Consider the following 14,244-nt stretch of genomic DNA (forward strand, 5'->3'; position numbering starts at 1 on the left):
CTGACACTTAACTGACTAGGCCACCCACGAGCCTCCAGAAACAAGCTTTTTAAACAAATGATGATGGAAATGGGTATATTACACAAAAATTTAAACTGACCATATCGTGCCACCATATATAAAAATTACCTTAAAATGGATCATGGACCTAAATGTAAAGCCTAATACTATAAAAATAAAAACAAAACAAAACAAAAACACAAGAGACTGTGGCAAAATTTCTTATACACCAAAAATATGATCTGTAAACAAACTGATGAATTAGACTTCATCAATATTAGCAACTTCTCCTCTTCCAAAGATAAAGCTAAGACAATGAAAAGGGAAGCTAACTTACTGGGGGCAAAATGTATAAATCCTGTATCCAATAATGGACCTGCCTCCTGAAAATATAAACTCTCAAGCTCAATAAAAAGAGGACAACAATCCAGTAAGAGATGGGCAAAAGATTTTAAACAGTGCACCAAAGAAGATACACAAATGACAAGTACATAAAAAGGTGTTCAACCTTATCTGTCATAGAGAAATGCCAATCAAAACCAAATGAAGCACTCTTATGCAACTGCTAAAAGGCCTAAAATTTAAAAAGACTAACGATACCAAACACTTGTAATATGTGATTCAACTGAAACTCTCATCACTAGTAGGAATATAAAATGGTTCAATCACTTTGGAAAACTATATGAGAGTTTCTTAAAAGTTAAATGTACATTCACCCTATACTTGAAGGTATTTACTGATGAAAAATAAAAGCATGTGCCCATACAAAGACTTGTATACAAATATTCACAGTAGCTTTATTTTTTAACTACAAACCAGAAATAGCCCAAATGTCCATCAGTAGTTAAACAGGTAAACTAACTCTGGTATAATTATGAAACCAAATACTACTTAGCAATAAGAAAGAATGATTTAAACATTTGATAAGATGAATGAATCTTAAAACAATTGTGCTGAGGGGCACCTGGGTGGCTCAGTCAGTTGAGCATCTGCCTTTGACTCAAGTCATGACCTCAGGATCCTGGGATCCAGCCCCACATGGGGCTCCTTGCTCAGAGGGAAGTCGGCTTCTGTCCTTCTCTCTCTCCCTCTGCCCCTCCCCAACTCATGCTTGCTTGCGCTCTAATAAACAGTAATCGTGCTGAGTGAAAGAAACCAACCAAAAAGAGTACATGTATAATCATTCTATTTAGTTTTTGAATTGTACATGTTTAGTGACAGAAATCAAATTAGTGGTTGCCTAGGGATGGGAAGGGCAGAGATTACAAGGAAGAGAACATTACAAAGTATCAAGGAATATTTGGGGTATACCAACAAGAGGAAGGATTAAAAAATATGAATATTTCAAAAGACACAGAAAAAGCATGTGACAAAGTACAACATCCATCCATCCATCCACGATAAAAACCCTCAATAGAGCAGGCTTAGAGGAAACATACCTCAACATAAAGGCCATATTATGAAAACCCCACAGCAAACATCATCCTCAATGGGGAAATACTGAAAGCTTTTCCCTTAAGATCAGGAACAAGACAAGTCCACTCTTACCATAGTACTAGAAGTCCTAGCCACAGCAATCAGGAAAGAAGAAAGAAAAGAAAGAAAGAGAGAGAGAAAAAAAATATTCAAACTGGTAAGGAAGAAGTCAAAATTTCACTATTTGTGGATGACATTCCATATACAGAAAACTGTAAAGACTGCACCAAATAACTACTAGGATTAATAAATGAATTCAGTAAGACTGCAGGATACAAAGTCAACATACAGAAATCTGTTGCATTTTTATACACTAATAACAAAGTAGAAGGAAAAATTAAGAAAACAATCTCATTTACAGTTGCACCAAAAAATAATAAAATACCTAGTAATAAATTGTTTAAAAAAGATTTTATTTATTTATTCATGAGAGTCACAGAGAGGGAGAGAGGCAGAGACACAGGCAGAGGGAGAAGCAGGCTCCGTGCAGGGAGCCTAATGTGGGACTCGATCCCAGATCCCCAGGATCAGGTCCTGGGCCAAAGGCAGATGTTCAACCGTTGAGCCACCCAGGCATCCCCCTAGTAATAAATTTAATCAAAGAGGTAAAGATCTGTACTAGGAAAACTACAAAACGCTAATGAAAGAAATTGAAGAAAACACCAACAAATGGGAAGATAATCCATGCTCATGGATTAATACAAATATTGTTAAAATGTCTATACTATTCAAAGCAGTCTAGATTTAACACAATCCTTATCAAAATACCAATAGCATTTTTCACAGAACTAGAACAGATAAGCTGAAATTTGTAAGGAACTACAAAAGCCCCTGAATAGCAATATTTTTTTTAAAAAAAGATTTTATTTATTTATTCATGACAGACAGAGAGAGAGAGAGAAGCAGAGAGACAGGCAGAGGGAGAAGCAGGCTCCATGCAGGGAGCCTGACGTGGGACTCGATCCCGGGTCTCCAGGCTGAAGGTGGCGGCGTTAAGCCGCTGAGCCACCCGGGCTGCCCCTTGAATAGTAATCTTAAAAAAGAATAAAACTGGCGGTATCAAAATCCCATATTTCAAGATATACTACACAAAGCTATAGTAATCAAAACAGCATGGCACTGGCAAAAAGACACACTGATCACATAGATCAATGGAACAGAATAGAGAACCCAGAAATAAACCCATGATTATACAGTCAATTAATTTACAACAAAAAGTGCAAGGATATGCAATGGGGTGGGGGACGCCTGGGTGACTCAGCCAGTTGAGTGTGCAAATCTCTTGGTTTCAGGTCATGATCTCATGAGTTGGGACCAACATCTGGCTCTGTGCTCAGCAGGGAGTCTGCTTAAGAGTGGCTCCATCTGCCCCTCCCTCCACTCATGCAAAAGTTTTCTCTCTCTAGAATAAATAAATAAATCTGAAAAGAAAGAAAAGAAAAAAAAAAAAAGAAAAGAAAAGAAAAGAGAAGAGAAGAGAAGAGGAAGCCCAGGTGGCTCAGTGGTTTAGCACCACCTTCAGCCCAGGATATGATCCTGGCGACCTGGGATCGAGTCCCACATCGGGCTCCCTGTGTAGAGCCTGCTTTTCCCTCTGCTTGTGTCTCTGCCTCTCTCTTTCTCTCTGTCTCTCATGAATAAATAAATAAAATCTGTTAAAAAAAAAAGAAAAGAAAAGAAAAAAAAAGACAATCTCATCAACAAATGATGTGGGGAAAACCAGACAGCTACATGTGAAAGAATGAAACTGGACCACTTTCACACCATTTTTATTTTTATTTTATACACAAAAACCAACTCAAAATGGATTAAAAGCCCTAAATGTGAGACTTGAAACCATAAAAATCCTACAAGAGTGTACAGGCAATAATTTCTCTGACAGTGGCTATAGTAACATTTTTCCAAGTATGTAAAAATAAACTATTAGGACTATTTCAAAATAAAAGGCTTTTACATAGCAAGGAAAACAAAAAAACAAAAAGACAGCCTACTGAATGGGAGAAAATATATGCAAATGATATATCCAGTAAGGGTTAGTATCCAAAATATATAAACAACTTATACAACATAACACCAAAAAATAAATTTAAAAAAATGGACAAAAGACAAGAACATGTATTTCTTCAAAGAAGACATACAGTTGGCTCACAGACACATGAAAAGATGTTCAACATCACTCATGAGAGAAATGCAAATCAAAACCACAATGAGATCTTACCTCAAACCTGTCAGAATGGCTAAAATAAAAAATACAAGACACAACAAGCACTGCTGGCAAATGTGGAGGAAAAAGTAACCCTTGTGCACTGCTGCTGGGAATGCAAACTGGTGCAGTCACTCTAGAAAACAGTGTGGAGGTTTCTCAAAAAATTAAAAATAGAACTATTCTATGATCCAATAATCACACTACTGGGTATTTACCCAAAGAATATGAAACTACCTGTTCAAAAAGATAATAAGCACCCCTATATGTACTGTAGCATTATTTGCAATTGCCAAATTATGGAAGCAACCCAAGTGTCCATCAATAGATGCAGGGATGAAGATGTAGTGTATGTATGTGTGTGTGTATATATATATACACACACACATATATACAAACATATGCATATATACACATATATGTAAAATAGTTGTAGTGACACACACGTAATATATACATATAATGGAACATTACTCAGCTATACAAAAGAATAAAATCTTGCTATCTGCAACATGGATGTGTCTAGAAAGTATAATGCTAAATGAAACAAGTCAGTCTGAGAAAGACAAAGTACCATATGATTTCACTTAAATGTAGAATTTAAGAAAACAAATAAACAAAAAAAGGAGACAAAAAACCGAGACTCTGAAATCTAGAGAACAAACAGATGGCTACCAGAAGAGAGGTGGGGGGAATGGGTGAAATGGTGAAAGCATTTAAGAGTACACTTATCATGATGACCAATGAGTAATGTACAGAATTGTTTAATCACTATACAGTACACCTGAAACTAATACAGCACTATACTAATTATAGAGGAATTAATTTTTTACAAAATTTCAAGATTTTATTTATCTGAGAGAGAGAGAGAGAAAGAGAAAGAGCACAAGCAGGGGTCAGGGCAGAGGGACAAAGAGATCCCCACTGAGCAGGAAGCCCGACAGAGGGCTCAATCCCAGGACGCCGAGATCATGACCTGAGCCAAAGTCAGATGCTTAAGGGACTGAGCCACCTAGGTACCCATCCCCCCAAAAAAATTTTTAAGAGAAATATTTGGAGTAATTGATATGTTAATTGTACTGTCATAATGGGTTTACACATAAGTCAAAATATCAAATTTAAAACATGTTCTGTTTATTGAATATAATACTCAATAAAGCTACTTAAAATAATATACTTGATAGTTTATTTTTTTTCTTTTAAAGATTTTATTTATTTATTCATGAGAGACACAGAGAGAGAGAGAGAGGCAGAGACAGAGGCAGAGGGTGAAGCAGGCTCCATGCAGGGAGCCTGATGTGGGACTCGATCCCGGGTCTCCAGGATCATACCCTGGGCTGAAGGCGGCGCTAAACCACTTAGCCACCAGGACTGCCCGATAGTTTGTTTTTTTAAGGATTTTATTTATTCATGAGAGACACAGAAAGAGAGAGGCAAAGACATAGGGAGAGGGAGAAGCAGGCTCCATGCAGGGAGCCTGATGTGGGACTTGATCCTGGAACTCCAGGATTGCGACCAGAGCCAAAGGCAGATGCTCAACCATTGAGCCACCCAGGCGTCCCTACTTGATTGTTTAAAATGTAAGGGATAATAATGTATTGTGCGGTTTATAACATACAGACAGCAACATGTATGATAAAAGCAGAAAAAATAAAAAGGAAATGAAGTTAAACTGTTACAATTAACCTGTATGCGAAATGATGTATTATAGTAATCGTACTATGTGATGCTGTAAACCCTAGAGCGGGCACACAGACACACACACACACACCTGGAGAACTCATACTTCCCTATTTCAAAATTCACTACAAAGCTATAGTACTCCTGACAGTGTAGTAATGCCATAAGGCCAGATACATCGGTGAAAAAGAACTCAGAGTACACAAAATACCCCTCACATTTATGGTCAATTTATTTTCCACAAAGGTACCAAGGAGATTCAATGGGATATCACAACCACAATGGTAAACCATGTCACACCCACTGAAACAGCTATAGTCAAAAAGAAGGGTAACTACTCAGCCAGGATTTGAAGAAACTGGAGCTCGCATACACTACTGATGGGAATATAAAATGGAACAACTACTTTGGAAAATTATCAGACAGTTCCTCAAAAGATTAAACACAGTTACTATATGACCCAGCAATTCCACCCCTAGGTGGAATAACCAAGAGAACTAAAAATCTACATCTACACACTAATGTTTACAGCAGCAATTTTCATGATAGTCCCAAACTATATAAGGGAAAGAAGGAGAACTGAGTGGGAAAAATTAGAGAGGGAGACAAGCCATGAGAGACTCCTAACTCTGGGAAACAAAAAAAGGGTGGCAGAAGGGGAGGCGGGTGGGGGGATGGGATAACTGGGTGATGGGCACTGAGAAGGGCACTTGATGGGGTGAGCACTGGGTCTTAAATTCTATGTTGGAAAATTGAATTTAAATTTTTAAAATGTAACAAAAAAAAATAGCCCCAAACTGAAAACAACCCAAATGTCAATCAACTGCTAAACATAAACAAAATGTGATATATCCATACGATGGAATATATTTAGCCATAATATGGAACAACATCGTGCTAGTGCTTTGCCCAGTGGCAGTTTCAGAACCAATGAGGTTTATCCGAGGTGCGATTATTGCTAATTAAAAACATCATGCTAAAAAAAATAAAAAATAAAAATAAAATAAAATAAAAACATCATGCTAGATGTAAAAGACCCAGTCACAAAAGACCACATATTGTCTAATTTGATTTATATGAAATGTTCAGAATAGACAAATAAATAGAGATATAATGTAGATTAGTGATGGCTTTAGGGCCAGGGTAGGGGGCTGGAGGACATAAAAAAGTGACTGCTAAATAGTATAGGGTTTCTTTTTGTGGTGATAAAATGTTCTAAAATATTTGTGGTGATGATTACACAACTATGAAAATACTAAAAACCAGTTAACTGTACATTTTAAGTTACTGAACTATATGGTGTATTATACCTCAGTAAAACTGTTACCTAAAAAAAATTATGAATGGACTTGCATTCATAAGCCAGAACTATGAACTTATGCTCAAAGTCTTCTAATGAACTCAAGCTTTAATTTTGCAATTAAAAAAAGATGTATACCTATTAAATAATTCAAGGTAGGATATTAAAAATAATTATTTTAATCTGAAACAATCTCAAGAAAGGGAACAAAGAAAGAATTGTTGAGACAAAGAGAAAACAAACAGCAAATGGTATATTTAAACCCTACAATATAAAAAAAACTCCACAAAAAAAAACCCCTACAATATCAATTACTACATTAAAAAGAAATGGTTTAAACACTCCAAGATTAAATGCTAGAGATTGGCAAACTGCAAAACCAAGACCCAACAATGCTGCCTATAAGAAACTCACTTTAAATATAAAGCCACCAATAGATTAAAAATAAAAGAATAGAAAACGTTAAATTGTGTTAACAGTAAATTAAAAGAAACCTGGAGTGACTATATGAAGATCAAAATTCTAAAGTAGATTTTAGAATATGCATAATATCAGATATAAAGATGGACATCTCATAATGAAAAAAGGGGATCAATTTATCAGAAAGAAAGCATAATCCTGAAAGTGTACATACCTAATAACAAAACGTCAAAATACATGAATCCCAAATGGCCAAAACTGAGAAAGGAAAACAGAAGAACCCACAAATAGAGGTGCAGATGTCAACACTCTCATTATTTGATAGGACAAAGAGAAAGACAGTAAAAAATGTAGACAACTAATTACTCTCAACCAACTTGATCTGATAGACACAGAACATATTCTATCTAGCATACATAAAATACTCACCAAGAAACTTGATTGTGTACTGGCCGTAAAACATTAAAGTACATTTTTAAAAACTGAAATTATACTGTTTACATTCTCTAACAAGAATACAAATAAATCAGAATCAGTAATAAAACAGTATGTGGAAAATCCACAAATATTTGAAAATGTAACCACATGCTTCTAAATAACCCATGGATCAAGGAGGAAGTCACACAGGAAATAAATAGGACATACTAAATGGTAATAAGAACACAATATATCACAATCTTGTGAGATACATCTAAAGTAGGGCTCAGAGGCAAACTGATAGTTTTAAATACAGAAAACGAGAAATGTTTATGATTAATGACCTACACTTCCATCTGAAGAAGTTAAAAGAAAGTAATGAAACTCACAATAAGCTGAAAGAAAGCAACTGCAATAAAGGAAAAACCAAAGAAATAGTTGAAAAAACTAAAAGATGGTTCTTGGAAATGATCAATAAAAGCAACAAACCTCTAGCTAGACTAATCAAGGAAAATGAAAAAAGAGAAAATACAAATCCCTGATTATCAGGGAGAAAATGACTTTACTAGAGATCCTACACAGATATTAAAAGAATAACTTTATATTATAAATAACTTTGTCAATAAATTTGACTACTAAGATGAAATGAAAAATTACAAGACTAACACAAGGAAAAGAAAATCTGAATAGCTCCATGTCTAAGGAAAAATCTGAACTTATAATTGAATACCTTCTAATAAGGAACACGATGGGCCCAGAAGGCATCACTGTTGGAAGTATATTAAAATGTTCAAGGAAGGATGAAAACTAATTCCACAAACCGTACAGAAAACAGAGATGAAGAGAACATTTCTGTGCTCCTTTTAAAGAGCTACAGCTACCCTGATACCAGAACCAAAGATATTAAAGAAAACCAGAAACAAAATCTCCTACTCCTGCCACCACCACCACACAAACACACATACACACACACAGGCATACGATCTGAACTGATACTCAAAAAGAATGGTCAATAAGGTCATAAGAAGAGGTTCAACATAATTAGTTGTCAGGGAACTACAAACTGAAACCAGGATGAGTCACCTTTACATGTCCAGGAAAATGGCTAAAACTAAAAAGACAATACCAAAAGTAGAAAAGGATATAGAATAAATCAAATACTGCTGAGGGATGTGAGTGGAGTGAGGCAGGAGCATGACACAACTGCTTTGAAAAATAGTTTTTACTGTAGTATAAATTTAACATGAATTCAATATATGACTCAGCAATTCTACTTTTTACCATATAACCCAATATTTATCCTTGAAAAAAGAAAACTTAAGTCTACACAAAGGCTTGTTTTATAGTCTATTCTTAATAGCCCAAATCTGGAAAAAACCCAAATGTTCATCAACAGGTCATAGATACACAAATTCTGATATTTTCATACAACACAAATAAAAAGAAAACTCAAGAGTAAAAACGAACAAATTACTGATACATTCATAATCATGGAAGAATTCCAAAAGTATATGCTGAGCAAAAGAATGAAAACATATATACAATAGGAGTACATATGGTATGGATTCCATTTATATGAAATTCTAGAAAAAGTACAACTTCTCTAGACATAAAACAGGTCAGTAACTGAGGGGCCAATGATGGGGGTGAGAGGTAGAATGCAAAGAAACATGAGGGGACTTTTGGCAGTGATGGAAATATTCTAATTCTTGATTAGGATGGTGGTTACACAGGTGCATATACTTACACACCTGTACATTAAATACATGTGCATTTTTTAGGCACCCATAAGGTTGATTTAAAAAGTAAAAGAATGTGATGGCACACATAGAGGCAGAAAGTTACATGTCTCCCTTACATTATACACAAAAATAAATTGGGCTAAAGATAAACATAGAAAACAAAATTACAATTACATTAAAATAAAAAATAAAAGGGTATGCTTATGATCCTGGGGAAGGAAAAACCTTCTTTAACAAGACATTATAAAAAGTAAAAGCTTCACAGGGATCCCTGGGTGGCGCAGCGGTTTGGCGCCTGCCTTTGGCCCAGGGCGTGATCCTGGAGACCCAGGATCGAATCCCACGTCGGGCCCCGGTGCATGGAGCCTGCTTCTCCCTCTGCCTGTGTCTCTGCCTCTCTCTCTCTCTCTCTCTCTCTCTCTCTCTCTCTGTGACTATCATAAATAAATAAAAATTAAAAAAAAAAAAAGTAAAAGCTTCACAGAAGAGAATGATCTACTTATTTATCAAAATTAAAACCTTCCAGGGATCCCTGGGTGGCGCAGCGGTTTGGCGCCTGCCTTTGGCCCAGGGCGCGATCCTGGAGACCCGGGATCGAATCCCACATCGGGCTCCCGGTGCATGGAGCCTGCTTCTCCCTCTGCCTGTGTCTCTGCCTCTGTCTCTCTCTCTGTAACTATCATAAATAAATAAAAATTAAAAAAAAAAAAATCTTTAAAAAAAAAAAAAACAAAATTAAAACCTTCCAGACCATAATACTTAAAAGGCCTCTAATTTGGGAGATGTATTTGTAGCAGCACACAGAAGAAAATATTAGAATCCACAATTCAAACACAAAAACAAATCCTCCGGAAACTCTTTAGGTGAAGGATGCAACCCCAAGGCTGAAGAAACAGGTAAATTTACTCACACAGATGACAAATGTGTAAAGATGATGAACCTTGCTAGCAATCTAGGAAATGAAATGCCATTCTGCACTCAAAAGATTAGTGCTTAGAGTAATAAACGGTGGTGTGCATGTGAGGAATAAGAGGGAATACAAATGGGGAGTGGTGACTGGTACAACTGATACAGAGGAAATTTGAGAATATGTATTAAGTATATAGTCTCAATACTCAACAATTCTACTTCTTACTTTACCCAAAAGAAACTCATATGCACACAAGAAGGCATCAAAAAGATACCCACAAAAGCAATGTTTACAGAAATGAAACTTGACAACCTAAATACCAAAGGAAAATAATAGAACTAAGATACACTTATACTATGGATGTAAATAAAGAAGTGAAATACCTCTATATGTAATCTAAGATCTTTTTATAATAAAGACACAATAACATGGAATGGTCTCTAAGACCTGTTGCTGATTAAAAAACCAGAACAAAAGATCTGGGCAGAAACAAAGTCAATGAGAGAGTGCTTACATACAATGATCACATGCGTATGTCTGCAAATCCATGTGAAAAGACTTGCAAAGGTATGCGTGGAAGTTGCTCTGGTAAGATGGAGGAGGCAACACTGGGGAAGGCTATTATTAGGAGTTCTGGTCAAACTCCCACAAGGAGAATATATTCTTGCATGATCCGTGTAAATATAAATTAATGTTAAAGAAAAACACATCTTCTAATTGCAGTCACACTTGGAATTGTTGTTTGTGGAACCTCTTTCCACAGCACATTAGTATGGTTGTTACGTCCAATGGAAAAGGGGTCCTCAGACAAAAGTTTGAGAAGCCCTTACCACCTGCAGCCTAGAACATTGTAACAGGTTGCAATAAACCCCGATGCCTTTTAATTCTCTTCCCAATTGCCTTCAAAGCTTTTTCAAGAACCTCTTAATCCAAGTCACTCTTGATTCCATTATCTTGTTTTATTTTCTTCACAGCAATTACCACTATTTGAACTTATGTATTTATTCACTTATTGTCTGTCTCCCACTAGAATGGAAATGGCAAGACAATTTTGAATTTATATGATTTCAGTCAAGCCATTTAGAGTTTTCTAACAGTACCAAAGACACATGTTATTTACTTACCTTAGTTGGAAAAGGAAATTTGGAAGGTTCTGTTTTGCATGGTGTATGAATAGCCGTTAGAGGGGGAGGCCATGAATGCGTCATCTCCTGAAACGTAATTATTACAGTTTGTTTTCAACCAGTTCAAGGATAAAAATTACATAGCTAAAAACCAGATTTTTATTATAAATGCTGGTTTCATGATAGCTCCTCCAAAAGTATACATATTTAATCAATAAATATTAATTAAGCACAATTGTGTGCAAGGTACTATGGGGTAGGAAGTAGTCAGATAAATAATATACCCTCCCTGGCTTCAAGCTTAGAGTTAAGATGATGAAACCTGTGAATTGTCACAGAAATCAGCCTGTAATCAAATACAAGGTGCACAGTATAATGCTACTGAGGAAGAGCGTGCTGTGAGAACAGGAGGAGGGGATAGTGATAAGAAAAGGAGCTAACATTTTTTGTGGACCTTTAATGGGCCAGATACCGTTTTGCATGTCTGTTACTCATTTAGCTCCCACAATGATATTAGGAGGTAGAGACCATCATTATCCTAACTCTATGTGTGATGAAACTGAAGCACAGAAGTTATTTATTAAAGATCACATATTTGTGGACACAAATGGACACAAAATTTCATCCTAGGAAGTCTGGCTGCAGAGCCCATTCGCAAGTTTTGGTCAGGTGGAGGAAACCAGAAGAGAGAGATTAAAAACACATGAGAAGGAAGACAGACAAGCAAGGTCTTAAGTATGATTTCATTCAACACTTTGTTTAATCACATGCCAACTATGTTCAAGTGGAGATCTGGATAAGATCACAATATATATGTTAGAGGAGCAAAGAGAAACATCAGATCTAGAATAAGGAGGGAGGGTTTTATTTCTGTCATGTGGTTCAAAGTGAGCCATTAGGAAGACTAAGAAAATACAATAAATTAAAGGTTGTTTAACTTTAGGAATTTACCCTGTGGTTATACCCACCCAGTTATGTAAAGATACATGTTCAAGGGGCCTACACTTAAAAAATGGAAACAACCTAAATATCCATAGCACAGATTAAATAAATTACCAGAAAGCCATACAATGGAACACCAAGCAGATAGTAAAATAAGGGACTTAACTACTGATGTGAAACGATGTCCTCAAAATACTATTAATTGATAGTCCATGTCCTAGTAAATGTTTAAATATGAAAAAATATATATGAAAAAAATCTCTGGTTACCTTTGGGCAACAGAACAACAGAAGGGGAAAGAGACATGGGCACTTGATACAATCTCTACTACTGGAATCTCATAAAACAGTAATTGCGCTTTCTCTTCTTACAATGATTTTTTTAATAGCATTTCATTTTCTGAAATATTGCATAATTATTTCCAATATGCAGCAAGAACGTCAGCTCAAAGGTGCAACACTATCATTATCAGTACTGTATCCAAAGAGCTTGATACATGGCAGGTGCTTCCTTATTAGAAAGCTGCAAATTAACCTTTTTTGTTCTTACAATAAACATATGTCATTTTTAGATTAAAAGTTTTTTCTTTAAGTTCATTATGGAGTTCCTAGAAACAGTATTGATTATAAACATCAAGAAAACATGAAAGTAATTTGGGCCTGCAGTTCCTTATGTACTGCATACAGGGAAAGGAAACAAACTCAAACACTCCAGGTTTTCAGTGATGGCATTTTACACCTCAAATACCAAAGTACTTTCAAAGGAAAATCTACTTAACTCCATTAAATTAAATTAAATGACCTACTACATCCAAGGCCATGTGCCAAGCCCTGCATAAATAAAATGTAGAATAAATGGTCAGTATCATCAAAGAGATAATTAAATGCAAGAAAAAGATTCTTCCAGGTATTACAATGCTATGCGTTCCTGAGGTTTCAGAGAGAAATGATAAACAGTCCGTTACACTTTTTATATACGTGGCAACTGAGAAATGCATGCTGTATGAGATTCAAAAGAAAGAGTTACTATTGTGATCTGATGGTCTGACACAGGGGAAAGAAGGATTTCACTGGAATTCTAAGAAAAAACAGAATCTGTATATGAAGACAAAGGAGAAACCTATTTCACTTAAATTTACTTTAAAAAGGTAAAAGGGAAAGAAAGTGTGTGACAATTTGACAAAAGTGGTGAATCAACAGCAAGAGAGGCTGGAATCAATCTGTGAAAGGTCTACAAAGTTCTATGAGGCTTACAGAATCACTGAAATTTCTAAGGTGGAGATTAACTTAGGAACATAATGGATTAAAGGGAGAATCTGGTAGCAATGCAGAAGACAGATGAGCAAAGCGAGGACTATAACATTACAATTCTTAAAGCTCAAGGTGACAAAAATGGAAATAAAGGAATGGTATTTTCAAGGAATATTCGAAGTGTACATGCAGTTATAAGCACAGGAGGCACTACTAAGAGAAGGAAGTCTGAGAAATCTGCCTTTAGATACACTGAGTCCAAAGAAGCAAGGAGAAATGCAAAGGACACACAACTACGAAGCAAAGAAGAGACATAAACTAGAACTCAGAGGAGGCCAGGAAGGAGAGAAAGACCAAACAGTTACCTAACAGGTGAAGCCGTTAACAATGGAGGAAAATCAAGACAGAGCAGAAAGAAACTGAGAGAAAAGAACCATATTTAAAAGGTAAAAGAAGACACAAAGGTTCCCAAAAGGCAGAGAATGAGAGACAAGAAAGGTAGATGGAAATAAAAACAATAAATAAAGCATAACAACAAGCAACGAAGGAAGAATGAGGTTTCCAGAAGGAAAAACTAAAAATTCGATGAAATAGCAGAAAGAGCAAAGAACTCAAATAAGCCACCACTGAAGGGGAAGATCAGGACCTTACAGAAACAGCTTCAGCAGAATGACAGAGGTAAATGAGACTGTGCTGGGCTGAAGAAAGGAAGGAGGGAATAAAGTGCATAAGTAGCAACAAAAGTAGTCTTTCATAAGTATCCACAGTGAAATGCAGATA

General features: G+C 36.0%; 1 protein-coding gene and 1 long non-coding RNA gene across 4 annotated transcripts in view; one reads left to right on the forward strand and one right to left on the reverse strand.

Moving 5' to 3' along the window:
* Positions 1-14,244, reverse strand: part of AFF4 (AF4/FMR2 family member 4) — an 88,012-nt gene that overhangs the window by 39,524 nt on the left and 34,244 nt on the right. For 2 of the 3 annotated variants that reach the window (XM_038552147.1, XM_038552146.1), the window contains one exon: positions 11,273-11,359. The exons of the other annotated variant lie outside the window; for it this stretch is intronic. In XM_038552147.1, the coding sequence (XP_038408075.1) occupies positions 11,273-11,359 (87 nt within the window). The remainder of the gene's footprint in view (positions 1-11,272; positions 11,360-14,244) is intronic. 3 annotated transcript variants of the gene reach the window in all.
* Positions 1-14,244, forward strand: part of LOC111098022 — a 54,127-nt gene that overhangs the window by 13,721 nt on the left and 26,162 nt on the right. The gene's annotated exons all lie outside the window — the stretch shown is intronic.

The sequence above is a fragment of the Canis lupus genome, chromosome 11 (assembly GCF_011100685.1).
Source record: "Canis lupus familiaris isolate Mischka breed German Shepherd chromosome 11, alternate assembly UU_Cfam_GSD_1.0, whole genome shotgun sequence".
Lineage (NCBI taxonomy): Eukaryota > Metazoa > Chordata > Mammalia > Carnivora > Canidae > Canis > Canis lupus.